Source organism: Hypanus sabinus, chromosome 4, assembly GCF_030144855.1.
Source record: "Hypanus sabinus isolate sHypSab1 chromosome 4, sHypSab1.hap1, whole genome shotgun sequence".
Classification (NCBI taxonomy): domain Eukaryota; kingdom Metazoa; phylum Chordata; class Chondrichthyes; order Myliobatiformes; family Dasyatidae; genus Hypanus; species Hypanus sabinus.
In genome coordinates, this window is record NC_082709.1 from 165172497 (window position 1) to 165197172 (window position 24676).

At 38.1% G+C, this 24676-nt stretch overlaps 1 protein-coding gene across 7 annotated transcripts in view; it reads right to left on the reverse strand.

The window, feature by feature from the left end:
- synj1 (synaptojanin 1) overlaps positions 1–24676 on the reverse strand; it is a 112425-nt gene that overhangs the window by 43416 nt on the left and 44333 nt on the right. For all 7 annotated transcript variants that reach the window (XM_059968689.1, XM_059968694.1, XM_059968693.1 and 4 more), the window contains exons 15-24: positions 21329–21413; positions 20361–20501; positions 18111–18303; positions 12439–12597; positions 10144–10300; positions 9631–9748; positions 8430–8645; positions 5088–5166; positions 3174–3336; positions 2047–2262 (exon numbers count right to left, since the gene is read on the reverse strand). In XM_059968689.1, the coding sequence (XP_059824672.1) occupies positions 2047–2262; positions 3174–3336; positions 5088–5166; positions 8430–8645; positions 9631–9748; positions 10144–10300; positions 12439–12597; positions 18111–18303; positions 20361–20501; positions 21329–21413 (1527 nt within the window). The remainder of the gene's footprint in view (positions 1–2046; positions 2263–3173; positions 3337–5087; positions 5167–8429; positions 8646–9630; positions 9749–10143; positions 10301–12438; positions 12598–18110; positions 18304–20360; positions 20502–21328; positions 21414–24676) is intronic.

A 24676-nucleotide genomic window follows, 5' to 3' on the forward strand; every position in this document is an offset into this window, starting at 1 on the left:
GTAGTGGGGGAGAGGGGGAAATGCGAAATGATGGGAGAAGACTGGAGGGGGTGGGATGAAGCTAAGGGCTGGAAAGGTGATTGGCGAAAGTGATACAGAGCTGGAGAAGGGAAAGGATCATGGGACGGGAGGCCTCGGGAGAAAGAAAGGGGGAGGGGGGAGCACCAGAGGGAGATGGAGAACAAGGCAGGGTGATGGGCAGAGAGAGAGAAAAAAAAACAAATAACTAAATATGTCAGGGATGGGGTAAGAAGGGGAAGAGGGGCATTAACCGAAGTTAGAGAAGTCAATGTTCATGCCATCAGGTTGGAGGCTACCCAGCTGGTATATAAGGTGTTGTTCCTCCAACCTGAGTGTGGATTCATCTTGACAGTAGAGGAGGCCATGGATAGACATATCAGAATGGGACATGGAATCAAAATGTGTGGCCACTGGGAGATCCTGCTTTCTCTGGCGGACCGAGCATAGGTGTTCAGCGAAACGGTCTCCCAGTCTGCGTCGGGTCTCACCAATATATAAAAGGCCACACTGGGAGCACCAGACGCAGTATACCACACCAGCCGACTCACAGGTGAAGTGTCGCCTCACCTGGAAGGATTGTTTGGGGCCCTGAATGGTGGTGAGAGAGGAAGTATAAGGGCAGGTGTAGCACTTGTTCCGCTTACAAGGATAAGTGCCTGGAGGGAGATCGGTGGGAAGGGATGGGGGGGGGGGGGGGGGGGGACAGTGGACAAGGAAGTCGCGTAGGGAGAGATCCCTGCGGAAAGCACAAGGGGGGGGAGGGAAAGATGTGCTTGGTAGTGGGATCCCATTGGAGGTGGCGGAAGTTATGGAGAATTATACGTTGGACCTGGAGACTGGTGGGGTGGTAGGTAAGGACAAGGGGAACCCTATCCCGAGTGGGGTGGCAGGCAGATGGGGTGAGGGCAGATGTGCGGAAAATGGGAGAGATGCGTTTGAGAGCAGAGTTGATGGTGGAAGAAGGGAAGCCCCTTTGTTTAAAAAAGGAAGACATCTCTTTCATCCTGGAATGAAAAGCCTCATCCTGAGAGCAGATGCGGCGGAGACGGAGGAATTGTGAGAAGGGGACAGCATTTTTGCAAGAGGCAGGGTGGGAAGAGGAATAGTCCAGGTAGCTGTGAGTCTGTAGGCTTACAGTAGGTATCAGTAGATAAGCCATCTCCAGAGATGGAGACAGAAAGATCAAGAAAGGGGAGGGAGGTGTCAGAAATGGACCAGGTAAATTTGAGGGCAGGGTGAAAGTTGGAGGCAAAGTTAATGAAGTCAACGAGCTCAGCATGCATGCAGGAGGCAGCACCAATGCAGTCATCGATGTAGTGAAGGAAAAGAGGGGGACGGATACCATTATAGAGTTGGAACATGGACTGTTCCACAAAGCCAACAAAAAGGCAGGCATAACTGGGACCCATGTGGGTGCCCATGGCAACACCCTTGGTTTGAAGGAAGTGGGAGGAGCCAAAGGAGAAATTATTGAGAGTAAGAACTAATTCCACTAGATGGAGGAGAGTGGTGGTAGAGGGGAATTGGTTAGGTCTGGAATCCAAAAAGAAGCGCAGCGCTTTGAGACCGTCCAGGTGGGGGATGGAGGTATATAGGGACTGGACGTCCATGGTGAAAATAAGGCGGTGGGGTCCAGGGAACTTAAAATCATTGAAAAAATTCAAAGCGTGAGAAGTGTCATGAACATAGGTGGGAAGAGATTGAACAAGGGGGGGATAAGACAGTGTCAAAGTATGCAGAAATAAGTTCAGTGGGGCAGGAGCAAGCTGAGACAATAGGTCTATCTGGACAGGCAGGTTTGTGGATCTTAGGTAGGAGGTAGAAACGGGAAGTGCGGGGTGTGGGAACTATGAGGTTGGTGGCAGTGGATGGGAGATCCCCATTAAATTAAACTAAATTGTAACACTGTCACCATCAATCAAAATGAAGGTGATTTCCTTGACAGATAATTACAAGAGTCAGGTTACTTTCCAGTCCATCTAGTTTTAAATTTATAACATGTTGATATTCATGATAAACCTTTACCTTGATGTGACTGTTCTTGTGGTAACGTGGAAGCTCTTGGAGTTGCTCGACTTGGTCTGCTAGGCAGTGACGGTGGAAGCACCTCTGGTATTGTGGGTGATGGACAGGGACTTGTCCTGGGAGTAGAACCAGGAGAAGTCCCTGAACCTGAACTAGAAAGAGGCTGCAAATGCTGAGGGATTTCATATACTTCAGCACTATAGTCATCCACATCACCTACATTAAAACAATGCAAAAGACTTGATAGGCAATACAAAAAAAAAAGTGTAATAGGTGGATTTTAAAGTGAACTAAACTTAACTGTTTCTGGCATTGTTCAATATCTGGCTCTACATATTTCTGTTCAAAAGCAAATTTTTTTTGGTTTAAATTTATAGATTTGATTCCCAGATATTGATATGTGATTTTTTTAATGTAGCTGCAAATCCAAAAACATTTACTAATAAGTTACAACTTGTAATTATTAGCTACCTTTCTGATTTTTTTAAAAATCAGAATATGATAAACATATAAACAAAATAAAAGGATCTAGTGCTTTCCTGGTGTTAACGAATAAACTCTTCTCAGGCTTCCAGCCGGGTACAAGTATCAATTTTTACTGGTGTTCCAATGACAAATTCTGCAATCTTCATCAGGGATGATGCCTGGGCATGTTTAGTCAGGTGGTACTTAATACCCCGTCATCTCTCCCTTTTGATTGGATGATTATTAACCAATTAGGTTCCTGCTGTTCCCCCTCATTTACAATCTAATTCCAGTTCTTATTTGCAGCGAGACCTTCGTCTGTTAAAATTCTTTTCATCTAGTTTTATTTCAATGGCTTCTTTCACCAGGTGGTCCCAAAAGCCATTAGTACAACACATTAGATTGTGCAGTTGAAGTCAATCCCACGGCCATTATGATTGCAATGGGAGTCCAAGAAGAGTTTAAATATATAAACAGTCAATATCTGACTGATACTTGCCTGTGGATCATTAATTTATTTGTAGCCAACTGACTACACATTTAATAAAGTTGACTGAAAAGGTTAACAAATTTACAAACATGACAAAAGGTCACTTGATAAATTTAATAATCTGATTTTAAAACAACTTAATACTAAGGCACCAGAATTTTTTTCTACATACCTTCCATATCATAGTCAGCAGTAACAACTGTATCCTCTCCCAGCAGAGTAGAACTAGCAGAGACCGGTAAACCAAGGCCAATTCTTTCAAGATTAATTTCTTCCTCCAATTTACTGCTCCAATCTGGATTCCTTAGACAGATGGCAATTTTCCTGCCCAAAACCTGCATGGATACAATGATTTTTTTCCCTTCGTAATCTTTAACTTCAACTTGTATTCTGTGATTCTGGTCAATTGGTTATTTCATCCAGCATTATTCAGAAAACACCTACTTATTCTAATAGCAAGATTTAGGAAAATATAAATTTATTTTTTATGATTGATAAAAATATTTTCCAAATACTAGTCTTCTGCTCTTTTCTTTTCAACGATTGATTGTTCGTCTACTATGCCCTACCATTTGCTATGTATGCCTGTGTCTGATATTCTTTTTCTACATTTTTTTCTCTGATAGTCTGCCTGGTTCTATTACTCTCGCTGCTTAACTCTTTGTTACTGCTCTTACAGGTTTCTATCTTACCCAAAAACTAATCCCATTTTTGCTTAAATATCCCACAGATTGAAAGGTAGCAAAAGTAACACCACTGTTTAAGAATGGAAACAGGGGGAAAATGATGAACTACAGGCCAGTTAGCCTGACATCAACAGAAATGAAATTGCTAGAATACACAGTGGGAGTGGAATCACAAACATAAAAACATTTGCAGATGCTGGAAATCCAAAGCAACACACACAAAATGCTGGAGGAACTCAGCAAGCCAGGCAACATCTATGGAAAATGGTAAACAGTCAACCTTACAGGCTGAGACTTTTCATCGGGTCTGGAAAGGAAGGGGAGAAAAATACACAGTGGATTCCGGATAATTGGACCATCAGTTGAGCTTATTTCAGATAACTCTTAAAGAACAAAAACTAATTGAGAAAATAGCTGGGATTCTCTTTGTTTATTTGGAACACTGTAGCGCTTAATTGGGACTGAAGACTGTTGTTGAATAGTTTCAAACTAGTATCAGTCGCAGGCACTTGACTGGCCACTAGGCACTACACTGCTTAGACTGAACAGTTTTTAAATAGCATTAGTTGCGTGTGTTTGTATTCAAAAATCAGCTGGTGAGAAATAAGCAATAAAACAACTCAGAACCATTTTGCTCACTGCAGTTTCAAACATTCAGGCTTGGAGATGCCAAAAATAGCTGGGTGTGAAAATGAAATGATTTCACTACTTCAACAAGTTAGGCATTATGAAGAATTTGAAGGTGTCAACAGTTTCACAATGAAAATGAAGATTTGGAGGATGCAATCGTTGAAAGCATTGTATGAAGGCAGTCCATTATCTGCACCAGATGTCAGCGCATTTACAGTTGATCGAAAGAACGTGACAGATGAATTCTTTCATCTGCTTCAATTGCTTCATTTAAGAAAGCAATTCAGATTTATAGTACCGTAGAGGTTTTGAAAGTATTCTAACTTGTTCTGTATTCTATTGTTACTCAGTTAAACAATAGTTTGTCTTTTTTATACCTTTTAACCATTTCCATTAAACCAGCTAATTGGGCCAAAATGTACAATGTGTTCCAATTAACCAGAATCACTGTATATCAAAGTTTGAAGAAGTGAAAACAATAGATGGAACATGACATCCATAAATGCAAGGTCATCCACTTTTAGGAAGAAAAAAAATTTTCCCCCCAAGTTCAGAGGTTTTTTGGTATCTTGGTACATGATTCATTGCCATTGTGCATAGAATACCAAACTCTGCCTGCTGTAAAGCTTAAATTGCTAAATTAACTTTTCTATTTCTACAGCATTTTGTCTAAAATAACCAATAATGAAGCAGAAAGGTTTTTTTTTAAATATTTAGACCAGCGCAGAAGAAAGTACAGCAACAGCTTCCTTATTAGGACATTTGCTTACCTCAGTACCACTTAACTTCTGTACTGCAAGAGCAGAACTGCCTTCTAAGAACGTCACCCACATTTTGTCTTCTACAAACCTAAGGGGAAAAAAAAAGTGTTTCTGCAATCACATGTAATGTATGCATTATTCAAACAGGGAAGGCTAAATTCTGGTGACATTAGTTGCAACAATGATTAGCTGTAATACATCATATTGTATTTAAGACAATTAAGACAATAATTTTCAAGTTCATTTGAAGTTGCAATAATCACATTCTAATGCTGACACAAATTATATCCAAAATCCCATTTGAGTATCCTAGTTTGAATATTATTCCCTGTACTGTTCTTCAAAATGCTATCAGAAGGTACACTTGATGCAATATTTGCACAGATCCTGAATGTGTAATGTTGATTAAGCAAAATTACTGAACACCTTTTTGCAGAGGATGAATTAACGAATATTTTCAGACATTGGTTTTATTGAAACCAAGTTCTGGATTTGAATATAACAGCATTGTTCAATAAAGCCAAAAACACAAGAATAAATTGTGTTTTGTTTTAGTTATGTTATAGTACAGAAAAATTCCATCAGAATTTAAGTAAAAGCTTGTATTTTTCTTCTATAACACGAGTGAATCTGCAGATGCTAGAAATAAATAAAAAACATGAAATGCTGGCAGAACTCAGCAGGCCAGATGGCATCTATGGGAGGAGGTAATAACGTTTCGGGCCGAAACGTCGTTATTACCTCCTCCCGTAGATGCTGTCTGGCCTGCTGAGTTCTGCCAGCATTTCATATTTTTCTTCTACTTGAGCTACTCTGCTTAATTTAACTCCCTGGTTCTTTTCCTATTCTTAAACTTCTAGATTCTAACAATATTTATATAAAGCCTTTACTAAAAACTACCTATCAGACTTTCTGCACAGATTTTATTCTGATTGCAATGGGATTACCACTCCTAATTGCCAACCATGTTTCTGTACACTTCTTACTAGTACAACATTAGATCCAGCAGTGATACCATCTTCAATTAAAAGAACAGTCAACAAAGGCAGGAACAAAAACAATTAATATATGGGGGAGAATCTGGAAGCATACATTTTCAACCTCCAGATTTTGGTGAAAAGAGAGAAATTAAGTATATTAGTAGAATAAGATTTATATCCCTGTGGCACAAGATTTATCTCCTTGCTTCCAATGTATCTAACATAACAGAATTTTGTTTCATTTATTCCACTCTCATTCTTCCAACTTCTACAGAATGCAAATCAAGACAGCCTAATCTCTCTCCACAAGATGATTCCACCATTCCAGGAATCAGTTCAACCCTCACAGTACTCCCTTAAATGGCAATGATATCCATTATTAAAAAAGGAGACCAAACTGCACACAATATTTTAAGCATGACCTCACCAATGCCCTGTATAGTAGCAATTTGTCCTTGCTTCTCTCCTCCTATCATCCTGCTACAAAGGCCAACACACTCTTTGCTGCATCTGTGCGTTTTCACTGCTGTACAAGAATGCACAAGTCTCTTTGCAGATAAACAAGAGATTCTGCAGATGCTTGAAAATCCAGTTATTCTTTGTTGACAAACACTCCCCCAAAATAATGTCACTTAAATAATACACCTCCATTCAGTTTTCTTACAAAAGTGGGTACTTTCACACCTTTGCCATATTTTTGCCCTGTCACTTAAACTAAGTCACCCAGAAACATCATTTGTATTTTCCTACAAGTCCCCACTTAGGTTAATGTCATTGTCTACACAGCTTACAAACTAAAAAGTGTCTAATAATATTTAAAAAGAACTTGGTCAGGTACATGGACAGGAAAAATTTGGAGGTATATAAGCCAACCATAGGCTAGCTCAGGAAATCATCTTGGTCAGCATGGAAAAGTTGGACTTAAAGTGCCTGTACAGATTGTTTGGCCAAATAACCTCATCAAGAGATTCTGAACACTATAGGACAGCACTGATGGACTGGTATTTCATATTCTGTAACCGTGCTCCCTTGCCTCCAGCAGTACGAAATAGAGATGTATAATTCTACTTCTTATTTGGAACTGTGTGTCTTTAAAACCATAAAACATTACAAACTACTCAACACAGAGAAAATCAAAATCAGGTTTAACTATCACTGGCATATGTCATGATATTTGTTAACTTAGAGGCAGCAGTATAATGCAATATATAATAATATTAAAAACAAGTAAATCAATCACAGTAAGTATATATGAACATCAAATAGTTAAATTAGAAATAGTACAAAAACAGAAATAATAATAGTGAGGTAGTGTCATGGGTTCAATATCCATTTGGGAATCAGAAGGCAGAGGGGAAGAAACTGTTCCCGAATTGCTGAGTGTGTGCCTTCAGGCTTCTGTACACCGCTTCCAAAAAGAGCATTGAAATCTCCCACAGCAGATAAAATGGATTGCACTTAGCTGCGAGATATTCCACATTTGGTGAGCAGAATTGGAACGTCACCAACACATTAGTACACCACGAGGAGTTGATCACGAGGCATACACCTCCACGTCTGCTTTTGAGAGACTTGACAGTCTTATCCTGATGGTGTATAGTGAATCTGAATTGCTGCATCAAGTACGGAAGAGGTTAACCAAGATTCCGTAAAACAAAATATGCGGTCCTAAAATCCCTCTGAAACATCACCCTAACTCTGAGATCATCAATTTTATTTACCAGGGATTGTACGTTTGCCAGCAAGATAGTCTGTACTGGTAGTCAAAAACTTAGTTATTTTTTATATAAACGCACTTGTAACCCCAAGAGACACATTTCTGATGAGGTCTACCTAGCGAGGATATAGTATGGTCAGTCAATTTTAAGCAGCGATAGATTGTTCAATCGCATTAAAACATCTTTATTAACTGTACAGACTTCAGATGCAGTTGTGATTATCAGCTGTAGCAGGCTGAAACATGAGTAGTGAATTGTATACATTGAGATGTGCCGCCTTGAGCTCACCCTTTTGAAAGCGCTCCATATGACATCTTTCAGAAGGAATTAAATTTATGCCTAGCACAATGCTTTGACAGCTTGGGTGTTCCGGGGGTCAGGGTTTAATTTTGGCTCCATCTGTAAGGAGTCTCCGTATATCCTTCCTGTGGATTGCATGAGTTTTCCCCAGGTGCTCCAGTTTCCTCCAACAGTCCAAAGATCTACCAGCTAGTTAAGTGGTCATTGTTCTGTGATTAGGTTAGAGTTAATCAGGATTGTGAGGTTGCTGGGGCAGTGTGGCTCAAAGGGCCTACTCTGCATTTTATTGCTAAATAAAATAAAAATAAATAAGTAGGTAGAGAAACAAACCGGCACAAGACATAGGTGGTTACCTTATCAAAATAACATCACCATACGCAGCAAACTGTTGAAGCAAATGGTCTATCAAATTATCATCAAAGCAATTCTGGTCCGAGGAGGAGCTAGTCAGTGACACTACCACTGTGCCATCCGGTGGTCCTTGCAGAGCAATAACATCCTTGTAAACTTTCTGTCGTGCATCGGGATCAATGTCAAATATGTCTATATCAATTATGGCAACCACAGGCCTAAGTAAAATAAAAATAATATTATATATAATTTGTAAAGTATTGACAAAGGAAATTCAACCTGGGATAACTACAATGAAGCAAGCTCTTATTGATCACCTCTCCCCCAATCCATGCACAACTACACAGATGTATGTTGCATTCATTGAGAGGTTCTGAAGACCATAGAACAGCATTGCTGGATTGGCATGTACTTCACATACTGTAACCAAGTTCCTTTGCCTCTAGCTGTATGGAATAAAATTTTATAATTCACAAGCATTTTGTCCAATTAAAAATATAGTTTAAGCTGTGTTTACAACCCCTATATGTCACAATATAATCTGCAAACTTAAAGCATTTCACTAAGGTAAAAGAAAAGTTCTATCAGCTGAGGTTAAAAGGAAGTAACTCTTTAGAATTTCTTTCCTGATATTAAATTCGTGACAGCCACAAAATTAAGGCAGCTTTCATGTTCTGTTATATGACTGATCACAAATGTTTTCATTATTGGACTATCCAAGAGCACTGGTAGAATGTAGTGCAGTAAATCCTTAAGAGTTTCTTTATGTTACAGTCACCCATATTAAATGTCTATTTTAAAAATATAATCACTTCTTAATTCACAAATAGAATGTGTTCATAAGTAGTTTGTTAAGCAAAATTTTGGAAATCAAAGTTTGGATGAAATCCATCACTTTGGTACAGTCTACTCCAATTCTCTGAGAGTAGTATGCTTTTCCTTCCAGTGAAAAATAGCTGTCAGTTGTATACCTGTATCCCAAGGAGTCAATTTTGTTATGTTGAAAATTCATTAAAACATTCATAAATTCTCTAATCATCATCCATAATTTACAAATGACCATTGGTCAGGCAGCCATTTAAAAATTAGTGTTACTTATGGGTGTACAGCTTGCTAAAACTGGAGATCCTTACTCACTTCACTTGTGACATTTTTTTTAAGATCAAATTTCAAGTTACTTCAGCACGCAAATGGTTGGTGTACCTATGATCTGATGTTTTTAATTCTGCTCGTCCATAATAAACTAATGTTCCAGGGCTCCAAGAATTAGTTAGCTTAGATTCATCCTTAATACTTGAATTCAGCAAATCCAGGTCTTCAGCTATAAAGAAGCAGAAATAATTAATATGGTTTAAAATTTCTCACTACAAACACCTGCATAATAATAGTCAGTGATGCTGGAATTCAGTAGATAGCTTTTCAAATTTGAACTGGAGGTTTACCTCAAACACCAGATTCACAAATTTATTTGTTCAACCTATGATTTAACCAAACAGAATAATTCTGTATTCCCTCTGGATACTTGAGTTCGTACGAAGCACTGGCCAGGGAACTGGGGTTATATTGGAGCATCATAATATACATTATGAAATAACTGCAAAAAGCATAATTTTGGAGTGGGAGGATTCAAGTATAAAGAATATTCTGTAATTTTCCCAATGATGCCCAGGAATGAAGGAAGTAGTAAGTGTCTTGCAAGGAAACTGGTTATCATACCTGATTTGTCAACAGGCCACTTTCGTCTTTTCCAAAGAACTCGATCTGTCCAAGCTGGTGTCCGACATTTTTCACTTGTATCATAATCATCAGAGAACAGATCATATTTGTAAGTTGGAGCAAAACTTATCCTACCTTCCAGAAAATCTCGGAAAATCTACAAAAGAGAAAAAAACAAAGGTTATTTAACTGTGAAACGGATGAAGCATTCACTTTCCACTTCAGAATTATAAGACAGACTGCAGAAAATTTAAATTGAAACTATAAATATAACTACAAGAGTATTATAAAATTTCCAGTGAACCCAGAGAGTTTAAAGTGAGTGTGGAAACCCGGGTAAGTCAACAATTGGGATTTCCAAACAAGTGTTTTACTTTAAATCTTATTGTATGAACAAGGTTAATGTAAACAAAAATTGATCCTTTAGGGCAGAAAAAGGATAATTTATATTTTTGTTCTGACTTCTGAAGAGAATACACATAGCTTACCAGGAATATTAGGAAGGCAGGAGGCAAGTGGAAAGAAGCAGTAAAAGTAAAATAAAAACTTGAGAAGTAAGTTGTATTAGAGGCTATAAATAGAAATGAAGGCTAATCCCCAGGGCCTGATATGCTACAGCATTCTAGAGTATCAGAAGATGGAGTAGTGGGTGCATTTGTTGTCAGCTTCTAACGTTCCTTAGCATATGACAAATGCAACTCCACTATTTAAAAAAAGATGGAAAGAGAAAACAGGGAATTAAGGATCTGATAGCTGGGAAAATGCTCCAGTCTATTACAAAAGACATGATAAAAGAACACTTAGAAAATCTCAACAATAGTAGACAATTCAACCTGAATTTATAAAACGGTAATTGCTATTGAAATCAACAGGATTTTTTAAATTGAGGATATAAGAGGAGAACTAGCACACATAATAGATCTGTATTCCCTTGTACAGTGGTCTCTCAAGTAAACTCGTAGGTGCTGCAAGGAGTTACAAAAGCAAATAGGATGTTGCCTTTAATTGAAAGAGGTTTTGAAGTTTGGGTGTTGACAAAACCACGTATTTTATGTAATTTATCTAAGAAGGGATATATCTGCAATAGACATAATGCAGCTTAGTTTCTGAGAAGGTAGGTCTGCTGTATGAGGATAGATTGGGTAGATTATGCTTATGTTCACTACAGCTTAGAAGAATGAGAGGGATTTTAATTACAATGCAAACATCAGACTGGTTTGGACAAATTTGATGCAGAAAGAATGTTTTCCTTGGCAGGGAATCTTGAATAAAAAGTTGAAGTCCCATGATATAGAGCATATCACTTAGGGCTGAAATGAAGAAAGATTGGACGAAACTATGGAATTTGTCACGATAGAAAGCTGCAGAGGCCAAATTGTTGAATATATACAAGATATGTAGACGGATTTCTAGACAGACAAAGCATTAAGGGATATGAGAAGTAAAAAGGAATTGGGCTTTGAGATATACAGTCATCCAGCCATGAATGAATTTTCCGGCAGAGCAGGCTTGAGAGGCCGAAAAGGCCCATCCTGCCTTTATTTTTCTATGTTTCTCTGAATGTGACGTTGTAGGCTAACTATGGGTTTTTGGGGACTAAATGGGGATCAGTAAAAGAATACCCATGTATGTTTGCTTTGTCAAATGTGCAGAGGCTTGCTTGATGAAGAATAAAAAACAAAGTTTGTTTATTAAAACAGTTTTGATTTTCTTTTAATGGTCAACATGGAAAAACATGAAAATTGCTTAAATTTCTCCTGGAGGTTTAATGGACTAACTGGAAACTTACAATATTCCATAAGAGTAAAAACTTAAGATGAGTTGAAACAAAAGTGGCAGTATTATGTTCCATAACCTCTGAGATAAACTTACACATATTTGGCACATGTTTGAAATTAACCTAATTTTGCAATGATTTGTATATTTTTAAATTCTGCTACAATTTGTCAACTTCAGTTTCAGACTTCTTAATATCCTTAAGCCAGCTGGAAGTCTTTCACCACACAACAGCAATTTACGCAAGCCAAAATAAAATGCTTTTCAACTTAAGCTACCTTTCATGATACATTAATGATCCTGATGGCAAGCTTAATTCTTGGTAATCCATGTGAAATTACAAGATAGATCAAAAACTACTATTTCTAACTGCACCACTCCCCCTTCTCCATAAACACCATGCCAGGATCAATGGTTATTCGACAAAACAAATCTACTGCAATTACACCTTGTCCACGATAAGCAAGCTATGCAGTATTGATAAATTTTAAACATATTTTTAAGAAACTTCAATCTTACATGTCCAGCATTCTTCTGATTAATAAGTTGATCCCCTGACAGAAGAGAGTCCCAATTCTGTTGTCTTATCAGCTCTTTTACTTCTTCATTTGGAAGATCAATGCGGTAATTGAAATCCCCACACCAAAATATATAATCATGAGAAAACAATAATCTGCCCTACAGAAAGTGAAAAGAAGATGATTTTAAACTATATTCAAAATTAACCACAAAAGAACATTTTTTTTCTGGTCTCCAAGGATAGTTAAACACTATCTTGGTTGGTAATTTTTGCTAACTGGATTTTGGATTTACTTCATTGACTTCAACAAATTTCACCAAAATAACCTCTTGCCGCGTTCCACAATCCATCTCATCCTCCAGGTTTCCGCCATCAAGAATTCAATTCAGCTCAGTTCATTCTACATGGCATTAAGAAAAAGAGCGCACAGAATGCATAAGTATCATTTGGCCCAAGACCCAAGTTGCAGTGCACAAGGCAGCCAGCCTCCAAACAGGACTGTTCCTGTACATGCCCAAACACAAAAATGATAGAGTGTTAAATTGGACAGCTATTCTTGTTCACATAAAGCAGGATGTTCAAATTAGCTACATTAAAATAATGGAAGATGTCACTGATGTTTTCAAGCAGCCAATAGTGACTTAGTTCTAAATTCCAGAGGTGAAGCAAAAGTGACTGCAGCTGATATATCCTTAAGCAATCCTAGAATAATTGATGTCATGGAGAGGAATCATTAGCCCCATAACATTATTTATAGTAAGTTATTTCTTGGCCCTCTGTACAAAAAAAGTGAGTACTGGAAATGTCAATGATTGAAGAATTTCCAATTCAATTAGCTACTACTTAGGAAATCACATAGCCCTTAGCTGCATGCAGCAGTACTTCAGAAATAATATTCAGTCTTGACTGTTAGTAACACTTAAACCAAATTGATACCAAGCAATGACCATCATCAAGTGCCTCCTCAAGTGACTGCCTCCTGTCACATTCTTGGCATTGCCTATGGCACGGCTCCACTATTAACACATTGAGAGTTTAGAATTGATCAGAAATATGAATACATATACATTGCAGCCACAATAATAGATCAGAATTTAGGTGTTCAGAGCAGAAGGAATATCTCAAATATGCTGACCCCAAAGCTCAGCATCTACAAGGTAGTCCAAAACCATTAAACAAAGTTAGCATCAGAACAAGTTGTTGCCCTAACATATCAGTGCAGTAAAATTGCAGTACTGAAGGATCAAGTGGATGCCCTGCAGTAATTCAAAATGCCATATTTATTGTTAGAAGGACCAAGGCAAGAGGGACACGGGTATACCATCACTAAAATTTTCCATCATAAGCCAGCCAACTATATAAAAGAAAATGGTAGAAAGAATCAGCAAGTCAGGTAGCACCTTTGGAAGAAGAAACCAAGTTAATATTTCAGATCAAAGATGCTATATCAGAACTACTGGTGGAGGAAGAAAACAAGTTAGGTTTAAGTTGCAGAGAGATAGCAATATGTGTGTATATACATGTTTGTTTCTGTTGGATGGAGAGGGTCTTTGACTTGAAACATCAACTCTGTCCCTTTCCACTCTAACTCATGAATGCTTCCTGTTTCAGTTCCAAATTTTTAGCATCTGCAGTTTTTCAATTTAAAAAAATATTACTTTTCTTAAGTAAAATCATGGAACAAATTAACAATTATGAGAATATAATTACCACAGTGTGGCACAAGTTCAAGGCAGCCAATAATGACCATCTTGAAAGCAGATAAGAATGAGATCTACTATATGTGCTTGTCTCCCAGTACACATTACTATACATTCCCTTCTCATAAAATAATGGTTTTATTTTTAAGAATTATTAAGGATGTGCCCTTCACTGACTAGGTCAGCACATACAGTGCCTATAAAAAAAAATTCACCCCCCCCCCAAGGAAATTTTCATGTTTTATTGTTTTATAAAATCAAGTCACAGTGGATTTAATTTGGCTTTTTGACACTGATCAACAAAAATACACTCTTTTGTCTCACAAAGAAAACATCTCTACGATTGCATAAGTATTCACCACCCAAATCATCACTGCACAGTCAATTGGTTTTAGAAGTCACATAATAGGATAAATGGAGATTTATTTTATGAGGCCTGTTTGCAGTCAAGTTGTTTCAATTGACTGTATTAAAAATACACCTATATCTGGAAGGTCCAACTGCTGATGAGTCAGTACCCTGGCAAAAACTACACCATGAAGCCAAAAGAACACTCCAGGCAACTACACAAAAAGGTTATTGAAAAGCACAATTCAGGAGATGGATAAAAGAAAATGACCAAGTCACTGAATATCCCTTGGAGTACAGTTAAATCAATCATCAAAAAATGGAAAGAATATGGCACAGCTGTAAATCTGCTTAGAACAAGCTGCCCATAAAAACTGAGTGACCATGCAAGAAGGGGACTAGTGAGGGAAGCCACCAAGAGATCTATGACAACTTGGGAGGAGTTACAACTTCAGTGGTTGAGATAGGAGAGACAATACATACACCATCTGTTGCCCAGGTGCTTTACCAGTCACAGCTTTATGGGAGAGTGACAAAGAGAAAGCCACTGTTGAAAAAAAATTCCCTATATGAAATCTCGGCTACAGTTTGTTAGAAAGCATGCAGGAGACTCTGAGGTCAGATGAAAGAAGGTTCATCGAAAATTGAGCTTTTTGGCCATCAGACTAAATGCTATGTTTAGCATAAGCCAAAGACTGCATATCAGAAACACACCATCCCTAGCGTGAAGCATGGTGGTGACTGCATCGTGCTGTGGGGACGCTTCACTGCAGCAGGCCCTGGAACACTTGTGAAGGTAGAGGGTAAAATGAATGCAGCAAAATACAGGGAAATCCTGGAGGAAAACCTGATGCAGTCTGCAAGAGAACTGTGAATTGGGGAGAAGATTTGTTTTCCAGCAAGACAATGACCACAAACATAAAGCCAAAGCTACACAGGAGTGACTTAAAAACAACAAAGTTAATGTCCTGGAATGGCAAAGTCAGAGTCTAGATCTCAATCCAATTGAGAATTTGTGGCTGGACTTGAAAAGGGCTGTTCTCTCATGATCCCCATGCTTGAGCAGTTTTATAAAGAATGGGGAAAAATTGCAGAGTCCAGATGTGCAAAGCTGATAGAGACCCATACAATGCAGACTCAAGGCTGTAATTTCTGCCAAAGGACAAACTATTAAATACTGACTTGAAGGGAGTGAATACTTATGCAATCAATTATTTTGTTCTTTATTTGTAATTAATTTGTAATCACTTTGCAGAAATCTGTTTTTCACTTTGACATGAAAGAGTCTTTCTGTTGATCTGTGTCAAAAAAAGCCAAATTAGATCCACTGTGATTCAATGTCGTAAAATATGAAAACTTCCAAGTGGGGGGGGGGGGGGGGTGAATACTTGTTAAAGCCACTGTATTTTCTAACATGGACTGCCTAAGGAAAGTCAATTTTATAAACTGCAATATTTCTTTCGACCGGCTTTGAAGAAAATGAGTCCTAGTTCAGACATTGATTTAAATCTCTCCTATATTTTTAAATAGGATGCCAATGAGATTTCACATGTCTTAATATAGTTATTGTTTATCTCTCAGTAGGCAGAATAAAGATTGTGCAATCTTATAACATAATTGTTTATGGAAACATGCTATGTAAAACTGGCTACCATGGTTTGAAAGCTCATGTGTACAAAGATGCAAAGAGTAGTGGGAGACTGGAGGATTGGAAAAACATTTAAAAAGCAACAGAGAACAACTAAACAAAAAATAAGGAAAGGGAAGATAGAGTATGAAAGTAAATTAGTACAAAATATAAAAACAGGTAGCAAAAGTTTTTATAAATATATAAAGCGGAAGAGGGTGGCTAAAGTCAGCATAGGTACCTTGGAAGACGAGAAGGGGAAATTGATATTCGGTGATAAGGAAATGGCTGAGGCATTGAACAACTATTTTGTGTCGGTCTTCACTGTGGAGGACATGTCTAATATGCCACAGATGGATGTTACAGACAAAATGGGAGGTGAGGACCTCAATAAAATCAGTCATGAAAGAGATAGTGATGAGCAAACTAGAGGGCCTGAAAGTAGATAAGTCCCCTGGTCCTGATGGAATGCATCCCAGGGTGCTGAAGGAATTGGTGGAGGTTATAGTAGACGCGTTGGTAATCATTTATCAAACCCCGCCAGACTCTGGGCAGGTACCAGCGGATTGGAAGACAGCAAAGGTCATGCCACTTTTTAAAAAGAGAATGTAGGCAAAAGACGGGCAACTATAGGCCAGTTAGCTTAACATCTGTAGTCGGGAAAATGCTTGAAGCTGTCAATAAGGAAGAAACAGCAAAACATTTAGAAAGGAGTAGTTCCATTAGACAGACACAGCATGGATTCAGAAAGGGCAGGTCCTGTTTGACAAACTTACCGGAGTTCTTTGAGGACATAATGAGTGCAGTGGATAAAGGGGAACAAGTGGATGTCATATACTTGAACTTCCGGAAGGTGTTTGATAAGGTGCCACACAAGAGACTTATAATAAGATACGGATGCATGGAGTCAGAGGAAGTGTATTGGCATGGATAGTGGATTGGTTAACCAACAGAAGGCAGAGAGTTGGTATAAATGGGTGCTTCTCCGGTTGGCAATCGGTGGTGAGTGGGGTGCCGCACGGGTTGGTGCTGGGCCCGCAACTGTTTACCAGTTACATTGATAATTTGGGAGGGGGACTGAGTGTAGCATAGCAAAATTTGCTGATGATACTAAACTGAGTGGAAAAGCAAATTGTACAGAGGATGTGGAGAGTCTGCAGAGGGATATAGATAGGTTAGAGTGGGTCTAGCAGATGGAATACAACGTTGGTAAATGCGAGATTATCCACTTTGGAAGGAATAATAGAAGAGCAGATTATTATTTAAATAGTGAAAGATTGCAGCATGCTGTTGTGCAGAGGGACTTGGGAGTGTTTGTTCACAAATCGCAAAAAGTTGGCTTGCAGGTACAACAGGTTATTAAGAAGGCAAACGGAATGTTGGCCTTCATTCCTGGAGGGATTGACTTCAAGAGCAGGGAGGTCATGCTGCAACTATACAGGGTACTGGTGAGGCCGCACCTGGAGTACTGTGTGCATTTCTGGTCTCCATACTTGAGGAAGGATATACTGACTTTGGAGGCAGTGCAAAGGAGGTTCACCAGACTGATTCCAGAGATAAAGGGGTTAACCTATGAGGAGAGATCGAGTCGCCTGGGACTATACTCTCTGGAATAGTAAGGGAATTAAGGGTTATGGGGCAAAGGCAGGTAGATGGAGCTAAGTTTATGGACAGATCAGCCATAATTTTATTGAGTGGCAGGCTCGATGAGCCGGATGACCTACTCCTGCTCCTATTTCTTATGTTCGTATGTACTCTAGCACTACAAAGGTTTGGAAAGTGCTGAGGGACTTTGTGCAGTTGTGAAATACATATACAAATGTTCCTTTCTTTAAAGATTAAAGTTATTTCTTAAAATTTTTTGGAGGTCCATATTGGTTTACATTTTAACACCTAATGTATTATGCAAACCTGCCAAGTATTTTTTTACAGGAACTAATCTAGCTTTTTTAATGTGGTTGAAGACATTTGCAATTTTAAAAAATGGCGATCATACCATTGGAAAACTCAGTTTACGAGCTATTTCAACGTAATCTTCATTCCGTTCCTTGACCTGTGATTGTCCTGCAGCAAAATGGGCACAAACAAAGCAAAGGCTGGTGGTATAGAACAACATGTGGACAGCAACTGCTCCTTTGTTACCAGTAGCTCCTCCCATTCCCGTCTTCACAGTGTCCACTGCTACATCCCTGAAACAGAATGCCATCACAGCGATTAGCAAAACCTAACAGCCTACTCCAATTATATTTATTTGAACAAAATAGCTTGATATCAAGGATGTTTCTTGAAATTTTATGTTATCATTATACACAACTGTCTAGCAACACAGTTTCCACCAAGGTATTAACTTCTAAAATCTTAGTATTTTAGAAATTCTGTGCTCGAAGCAATGGATAATTATGTTTTTCCCTTCATTTAGCCTTGGTCATAATCAGGTTACGTTAAGGTATAACAAAAGAAGAATCAGAATCAGGTTTAATATCACCAGCATATGTCATGAAATTCATTGTTATCCGGCAGCATTACATTGTAATGTATAACAACAAAAACTGTAAATTACATTGAGTGTGCACATATACTAAAAAAAAAGTTAAATTAAAATAACTAGAGCAGAACCGAAAAAAAAGTATTGAGATAGCGTTCATAGGTTCAATGTCCATTTGGAAATCTGAAAGCAAAGGGGAAGAAGCCATTCCTGAATCATTGAGTGTGTGCTTTCAGGCTCCTATACCTCCTCCGTGATGGTACCAATGAGAAAGGGCATGTCCTGAGGGTCCTTAATGATGGATGCTGCCTCTTTGAGGTATCACTCTTTGAAGGTGTCCTACATGCTGAGGAGGCTAGCGCCCATGTTGGAGCTGATGATGAATACATTCTGATAGAGTTTGAAATTCTACTCATTCTGGTTTAATACTGTACATAAGCCATAATCTGTGATGAGCATCTGTTATCAGACAATGTCTTATTTTCTTTATTAACCTTCAATTGCCTATGCTCTCCAAAATTACCAATGTCATGCCAAGTTTTGCTAAATTAACAACATCTTCATGTAATGGGAAATAAGATTAAAACTATTCAGCTGCTTTTCATATTAGTTTTAAAACCATTTTTGATCCTAATTGTAGAAGTGGAAGACCAGCATTTAACCCAAGCAACCAGCCAGTCTTTTAAGATAGTTATTTATATTTACAATCAAAAAGAAATGGATACAAGAACATAACATCTACAAATTTAATCATTTTCAAAAAGTCGGTAACCAATCAAACACTGAATTCTGAAGTAAAAGTAAAACAGAAACAGAAATGCACACGTCAATGCATTGACTAAATATAAATGTCTCAATTTCAGTTCAAACACTAGAAGTATACAGACAATACTGATGGCCAGAGGTATGACACTTTGGAAAGGAGCACCAAAGATATGATGGGCAAAGCCGTGAGAAAGCAGAGAGGAGGAACCAGAGTTGAGTAGAAAAGAGGCAGCAAGGGGGGCAGTGAGAGAGCAGCAAAACATGACCGAAATGATCAACATCTGATTGCATACAGTTCGGTTAATAAAGTTAAACTTTAAATTAGTTAATTTGTTAAACAGATCAATTAGATTCCTGGAAACTAGGAATTAAGGGATATGGGGATAGTGCAGGAAAATGGTGCCGAGGCAGAAGATCATCAATAATTGTCATGAATAGTGGAGCAGGCTCAAAAAGGGCCAAATAGCATATTTCTGCTCTTATTTGATCTGTAGGGTTTAAAGAGACAATTAAAAAAGCAATAGCAAAAAAGCAATTAAAAAAGCTTGGCTTATTACTGCATTACTAAATAGATTGTTTTTGGTTTTTATAGACAATTACTGTAATGTAACTTTTGACATTTATGTAACATTTAATGGGGAAGAGCAAAATCAGGCTAGTGGTTTAACTGTACTTCCACTCCTACATAGCCAAGGATTACTGCTATCCTTGTCATTTTTGTTCTTTGCTGAACTTGCAACTTAACACCCATTAAATCTTAAGCTCTCCAACCACCACATCCCTACTGTAACACTATCACAGTTTACTTGCTGCTGAAGTCATCTTATGATTCTACTAGTTGAAACAAGAGTAAATTGTTCACGTTTAGACAAGTTGTAATTTTTTTCCCCTGCCAAATTACAGTATCGGATCATCTTAGCATTTTTTGTAGTTAATAAAAAATATGAGCTAATAGCATATTTCCTTAATCAAATTATACTGAAAAAATAAACTTACCTGATAAATGCAGCATGTTGTGGTCGGATAAAAATAAATAGGCAAACACCCACAAGTTGCTCAGAAGCTAAAAGAACATACTTGCAGTCCCTGGAGATACTCTTCTGAATCTCAGCAGCCCATAATTTCTGATTGGTAGTGCTGTCAAAGAGTTGTAAGCAATGATACATAATATATACAGATGTTTTTAAACATATACATAATGAAGGAGAACTTGGGAGATCAAAGACAGCTGATTGACAACAACGTAACCAAAGTTCTGACTTCAGTATAACTGAAGTTTTACTCTTTCTCTCACCACAGATACTGCCAAACAGTTTGTGTACTTTTTGATATCTTTTGTTTTTATTTCAGTATTATTATAGTGGTGTGGAAGAACTAAAGGAAAATTTAGAAACAGGAAGATAAAGTCAAGGAAGTATTTTTAAAGTTTGTTCATGCAATATACTGTAGGTGACTGAGACAAAAATCTTATTGCTCATCTCTTACTGCCTTTGTAGCATGATGATGGCTTTTCTCGTGTGTCGTTATCATGGCAAGTTCAGGGATACAACAAAAATAATTTTACAACAAGATAGAATGTTTAGGGGTATACAAAATATGTTGGGAATTTAAGAGTCTCCCAAAAACAAAGTCTTCATATTTTAAGGATCTAAATTAAAAGTACTCATGCAATGTAGGCAACATAAAAAAAATAATTTTAAATTGTTATATTTAAAGCCAAAAAAAAACAAATTGTACAATAAGTTGTACAAATAAAAAAACAAATTGAACATATATATTCAGTGGCAATGAATCATTTTCCAATCCAAACATGCCATTCTAAAATAATTAAGTAAAATAATCAAAATTATTTAAAACTCTGTTTAACCATATCACTCAAGAAGTACTTTCGTAGTACGGTTAAATCAGCTCATTTCAGTAACAAGAAAACTTAAAATGACAAATATCAAAGTATTATTACCTACCTTGCACTTACAATATTTCCTGCATTCAGCTCAACCATTTCTTCAAATCCAATAGCAAATATGTCTACAGGTTTGCCTCCCCTATCTGAAATTAAATTAAAAGAAAATAAATACTCTTCAACGAGTGAAGCTCCCTAACATTGGGGAAATATAAAGATGCCAAGTGAAAGAGACTAAATTTGGAGAGGGCACCAATGGCTAGTTGGAACATGAAAGTTCTGATGAAAGAAAGAACATAAATAGATCATAATAGTAACGGATGAAAATGTCAGTGAGCTGATTAATAGGTTTGCAGATGACACAAGAATTGCTGGAGTTGTGAAATAAGGAAGATTATCAAAGAAGACAGCAGGATAAAAATCAGTTGGAAGTACTGCTGGAAAAATGGCAGATGGAATTTAATCCACAGAGTGGCATATGCCTGGAATATACTACCAAGGGAATCAGTGATAGAAATATTTAAGAGACATTTAGTCAGAAGACTACAGCAAAGTAACAGGTCTTTTGGCCTATCTAGTCCATGCCAAAGTATAAACCAACCTATTCGCATCAATCTGAATCCATTTCATACCCCTCCCACTTACGTACCTATCCAAATTTCGACCCCGTATCAACCACTTTCACTGCAGCTCATTCCACAATCTCACCAACCACTGAGTGAAGAAGTTTCTCCTTCTTAAACATTTCACCTTTCACTATTAATCCATGGCCTCGAGTTCTAGTCTCACCCAACCTCAGTGGAAAAAGCCTGCTTACATTTACCCAATCTATACCCCTCATTATTGTGTATACCTCTATCAAATCTCCCTCATTCTTCTACGTTCTAGGAAATAAAGTCCTAACCTATTCAATCTTTCCCGATTAATTAGGTTCACAAGTTGTGGCAACATCCTTCCAAATTTCCCCTGTACTTTTTCAACCTTATTTACATCTTTAGGTTATATCTATAGGTTGGTGATCAAAACTGCATACAATACTCATCTTATCAAACTTCATACTTACTTCATCATATTTCTTAATACAAACTTCATCATACATCTTATCCAACTTTAAATATAACATTGGAATTCCTGTACTCAGTACTTTGATTAATGAAGGCCAATGTGCCAATAGATATTTTAACCAGTGATGACACTTTCAAGCAATTATGGATCTGTATTCTCAGATCCCTCTGTACTACCACACTCCTCACTGGCCTATCGGTCACCATGCAAGTCCTATCCTGGTTTGTCCTCCAAAACACTTCCCACTTGTCTGTGTTAAATTCCATCTGCTATTTTTCAGCCTATTTCATTAGCTGTCCCAGATCTCACTGTAAGCTTTGATAGTCTTCTTTGCTCTCCACTATACCCACAATTTAGTGTCATCACAAATTTGCTCATCCAGTTTACCACATTATCATCCAGATCATTAACAAAGACGACAAACATCAGACCTAGCACCAATCTCTGCAATACACAATTATACAGACCTCCAGACAGAGAAACAACCACCACCTACCACTCTCTGGCTTACCCCGCGCAGGCCGTGTCTGATCCAATTTATTACCTCATCCTGAATGCCAAGCAACTGAACCTTCTTGACAAACTTCCCATGTGGGATCTGGTCAAAGGCCTTGCTAAGGTTCATGTAGACAACATCCACTATCTTGTCTTCATCAACTTTCCTGGTCATTTATTCAAAAAACTCTGTAAGATTGATTAGACATGACCTACCACACACAAAGTCACATTGACTATCTGCAATCAGTCCTTATACAAATGCTATACAGTCGGCCCTCCCCATCCGTGGGGGATCGGTTCCGACACCCCCCCCCCCCCCCCCCCACGGATACCAAAAAAAGTGAATGTTCAAGTCGGTGGGCTTTAGGGCCCAGTGGAGCTCTGGACCTTATTTAACCTTTCTTGGGGCGATGGACTTTAGGACCCAGTGGAGATCGGGACCCGCCGCCCACAGTGTTTCTGTTCCGGAAAACAATCACAATTGAAAGTAAAGTGGAAATAATAAGGCGATCGAAAAGAGGTAAAACACCATCAGTCATTGGAAAAGCGTTAGGTTACAGTCGGTCAACGATCGGAACAACTTTAAAGGATAAAGTGAGAATAATAGAGAAATGAAAGCTACAAGTATTACTAAGCAATGCAGTGGTTTAATTATTGAAATACATATGTTTCTTAAGTGTTTTATATGCATAGAAAGATAAAATATATACTATATGCTAAGACAAATGTTTGACTAACTGACGCTAAATAATACCGGATGTACCTGTTCCGACATAGAGAACTTCCATTTTTTTAAATTCCCAATCTGTGGTAACCTATGCACATCCTCCCATATACTTTAAATCATCTCTAGATTACTTATAATATGTAATACAAAGTAAATGCTATGTAAATAGTTGTTATACTGTATTGTTTAGGGAATAATGACAAGAAAAAAAGTCTGTAAAAACACAAAATGCTGGCAGAACTCAGCATGCCAGACAGCAGCTATGGGAGGAGGTAGTGACGACGTTTCAGGCCAAAACCCTTCATCAGGAGTCTGTACAAAAAAGGCTGTACATGCTCAAACAACAAATGCTGGAGGACCGACTGTATATTCAGTCCCTTAGATAAGCAGGCAGAAAATGAAGGGATATGTGCAGGAATTGTGGCTGTACAATTACATTCACAATGTGATTACATTCAAATTTCTGCATATTAAAGAATGCTGAAATAGGAGACTGATCACAATCCAACCTTTCAGAACACAGCGCAGGAGCAGATCCTTTGTTTCACGTGTCTGTGCTGGCCATAATGGTGAATTAAACTAATCCCGTAAGCCTGCACATGATCTATATCCCTTCACCCCTATTTCATGTCTGCCTACTATCTCCTAAATGTTGCTACTGTATCTGCTTCCCCCATTTGCCCTGGTAGTGAGTACCTGCAATATGTTCACTCTTTCAGATCCATAATCTCATCTCCCCATCCACTGATTGTCCTGCCACAGCTACACTAGATGCAATTCACTGCAACCAATTAATCTATCAACCAGCATGTTTGATAACTTGCCCATTCATCTCCTCCCTCACCTACATTGAGGCCCGAAATAGGTCTTTCCAGGTGAGACAACACTTCTCATGTGAACCTGTTGGGGCCTTCTACTGTATGTAGTGCTTCTGATGAGACCAAATGGAGATTGGGAGACCGCTTTGTCGAGCACCTCTAGTCCATCCGCAAAAAGCAGAATTTCCTGGTGGCAAACCATTTTAATTCGTAGCCCCATTCTCATTCTAATACGTCTGTCAATGGCCTCCTCTTCTGCCATGATGAAGCCACTCTCAGTTTGGAGGAGCAATACTCCATA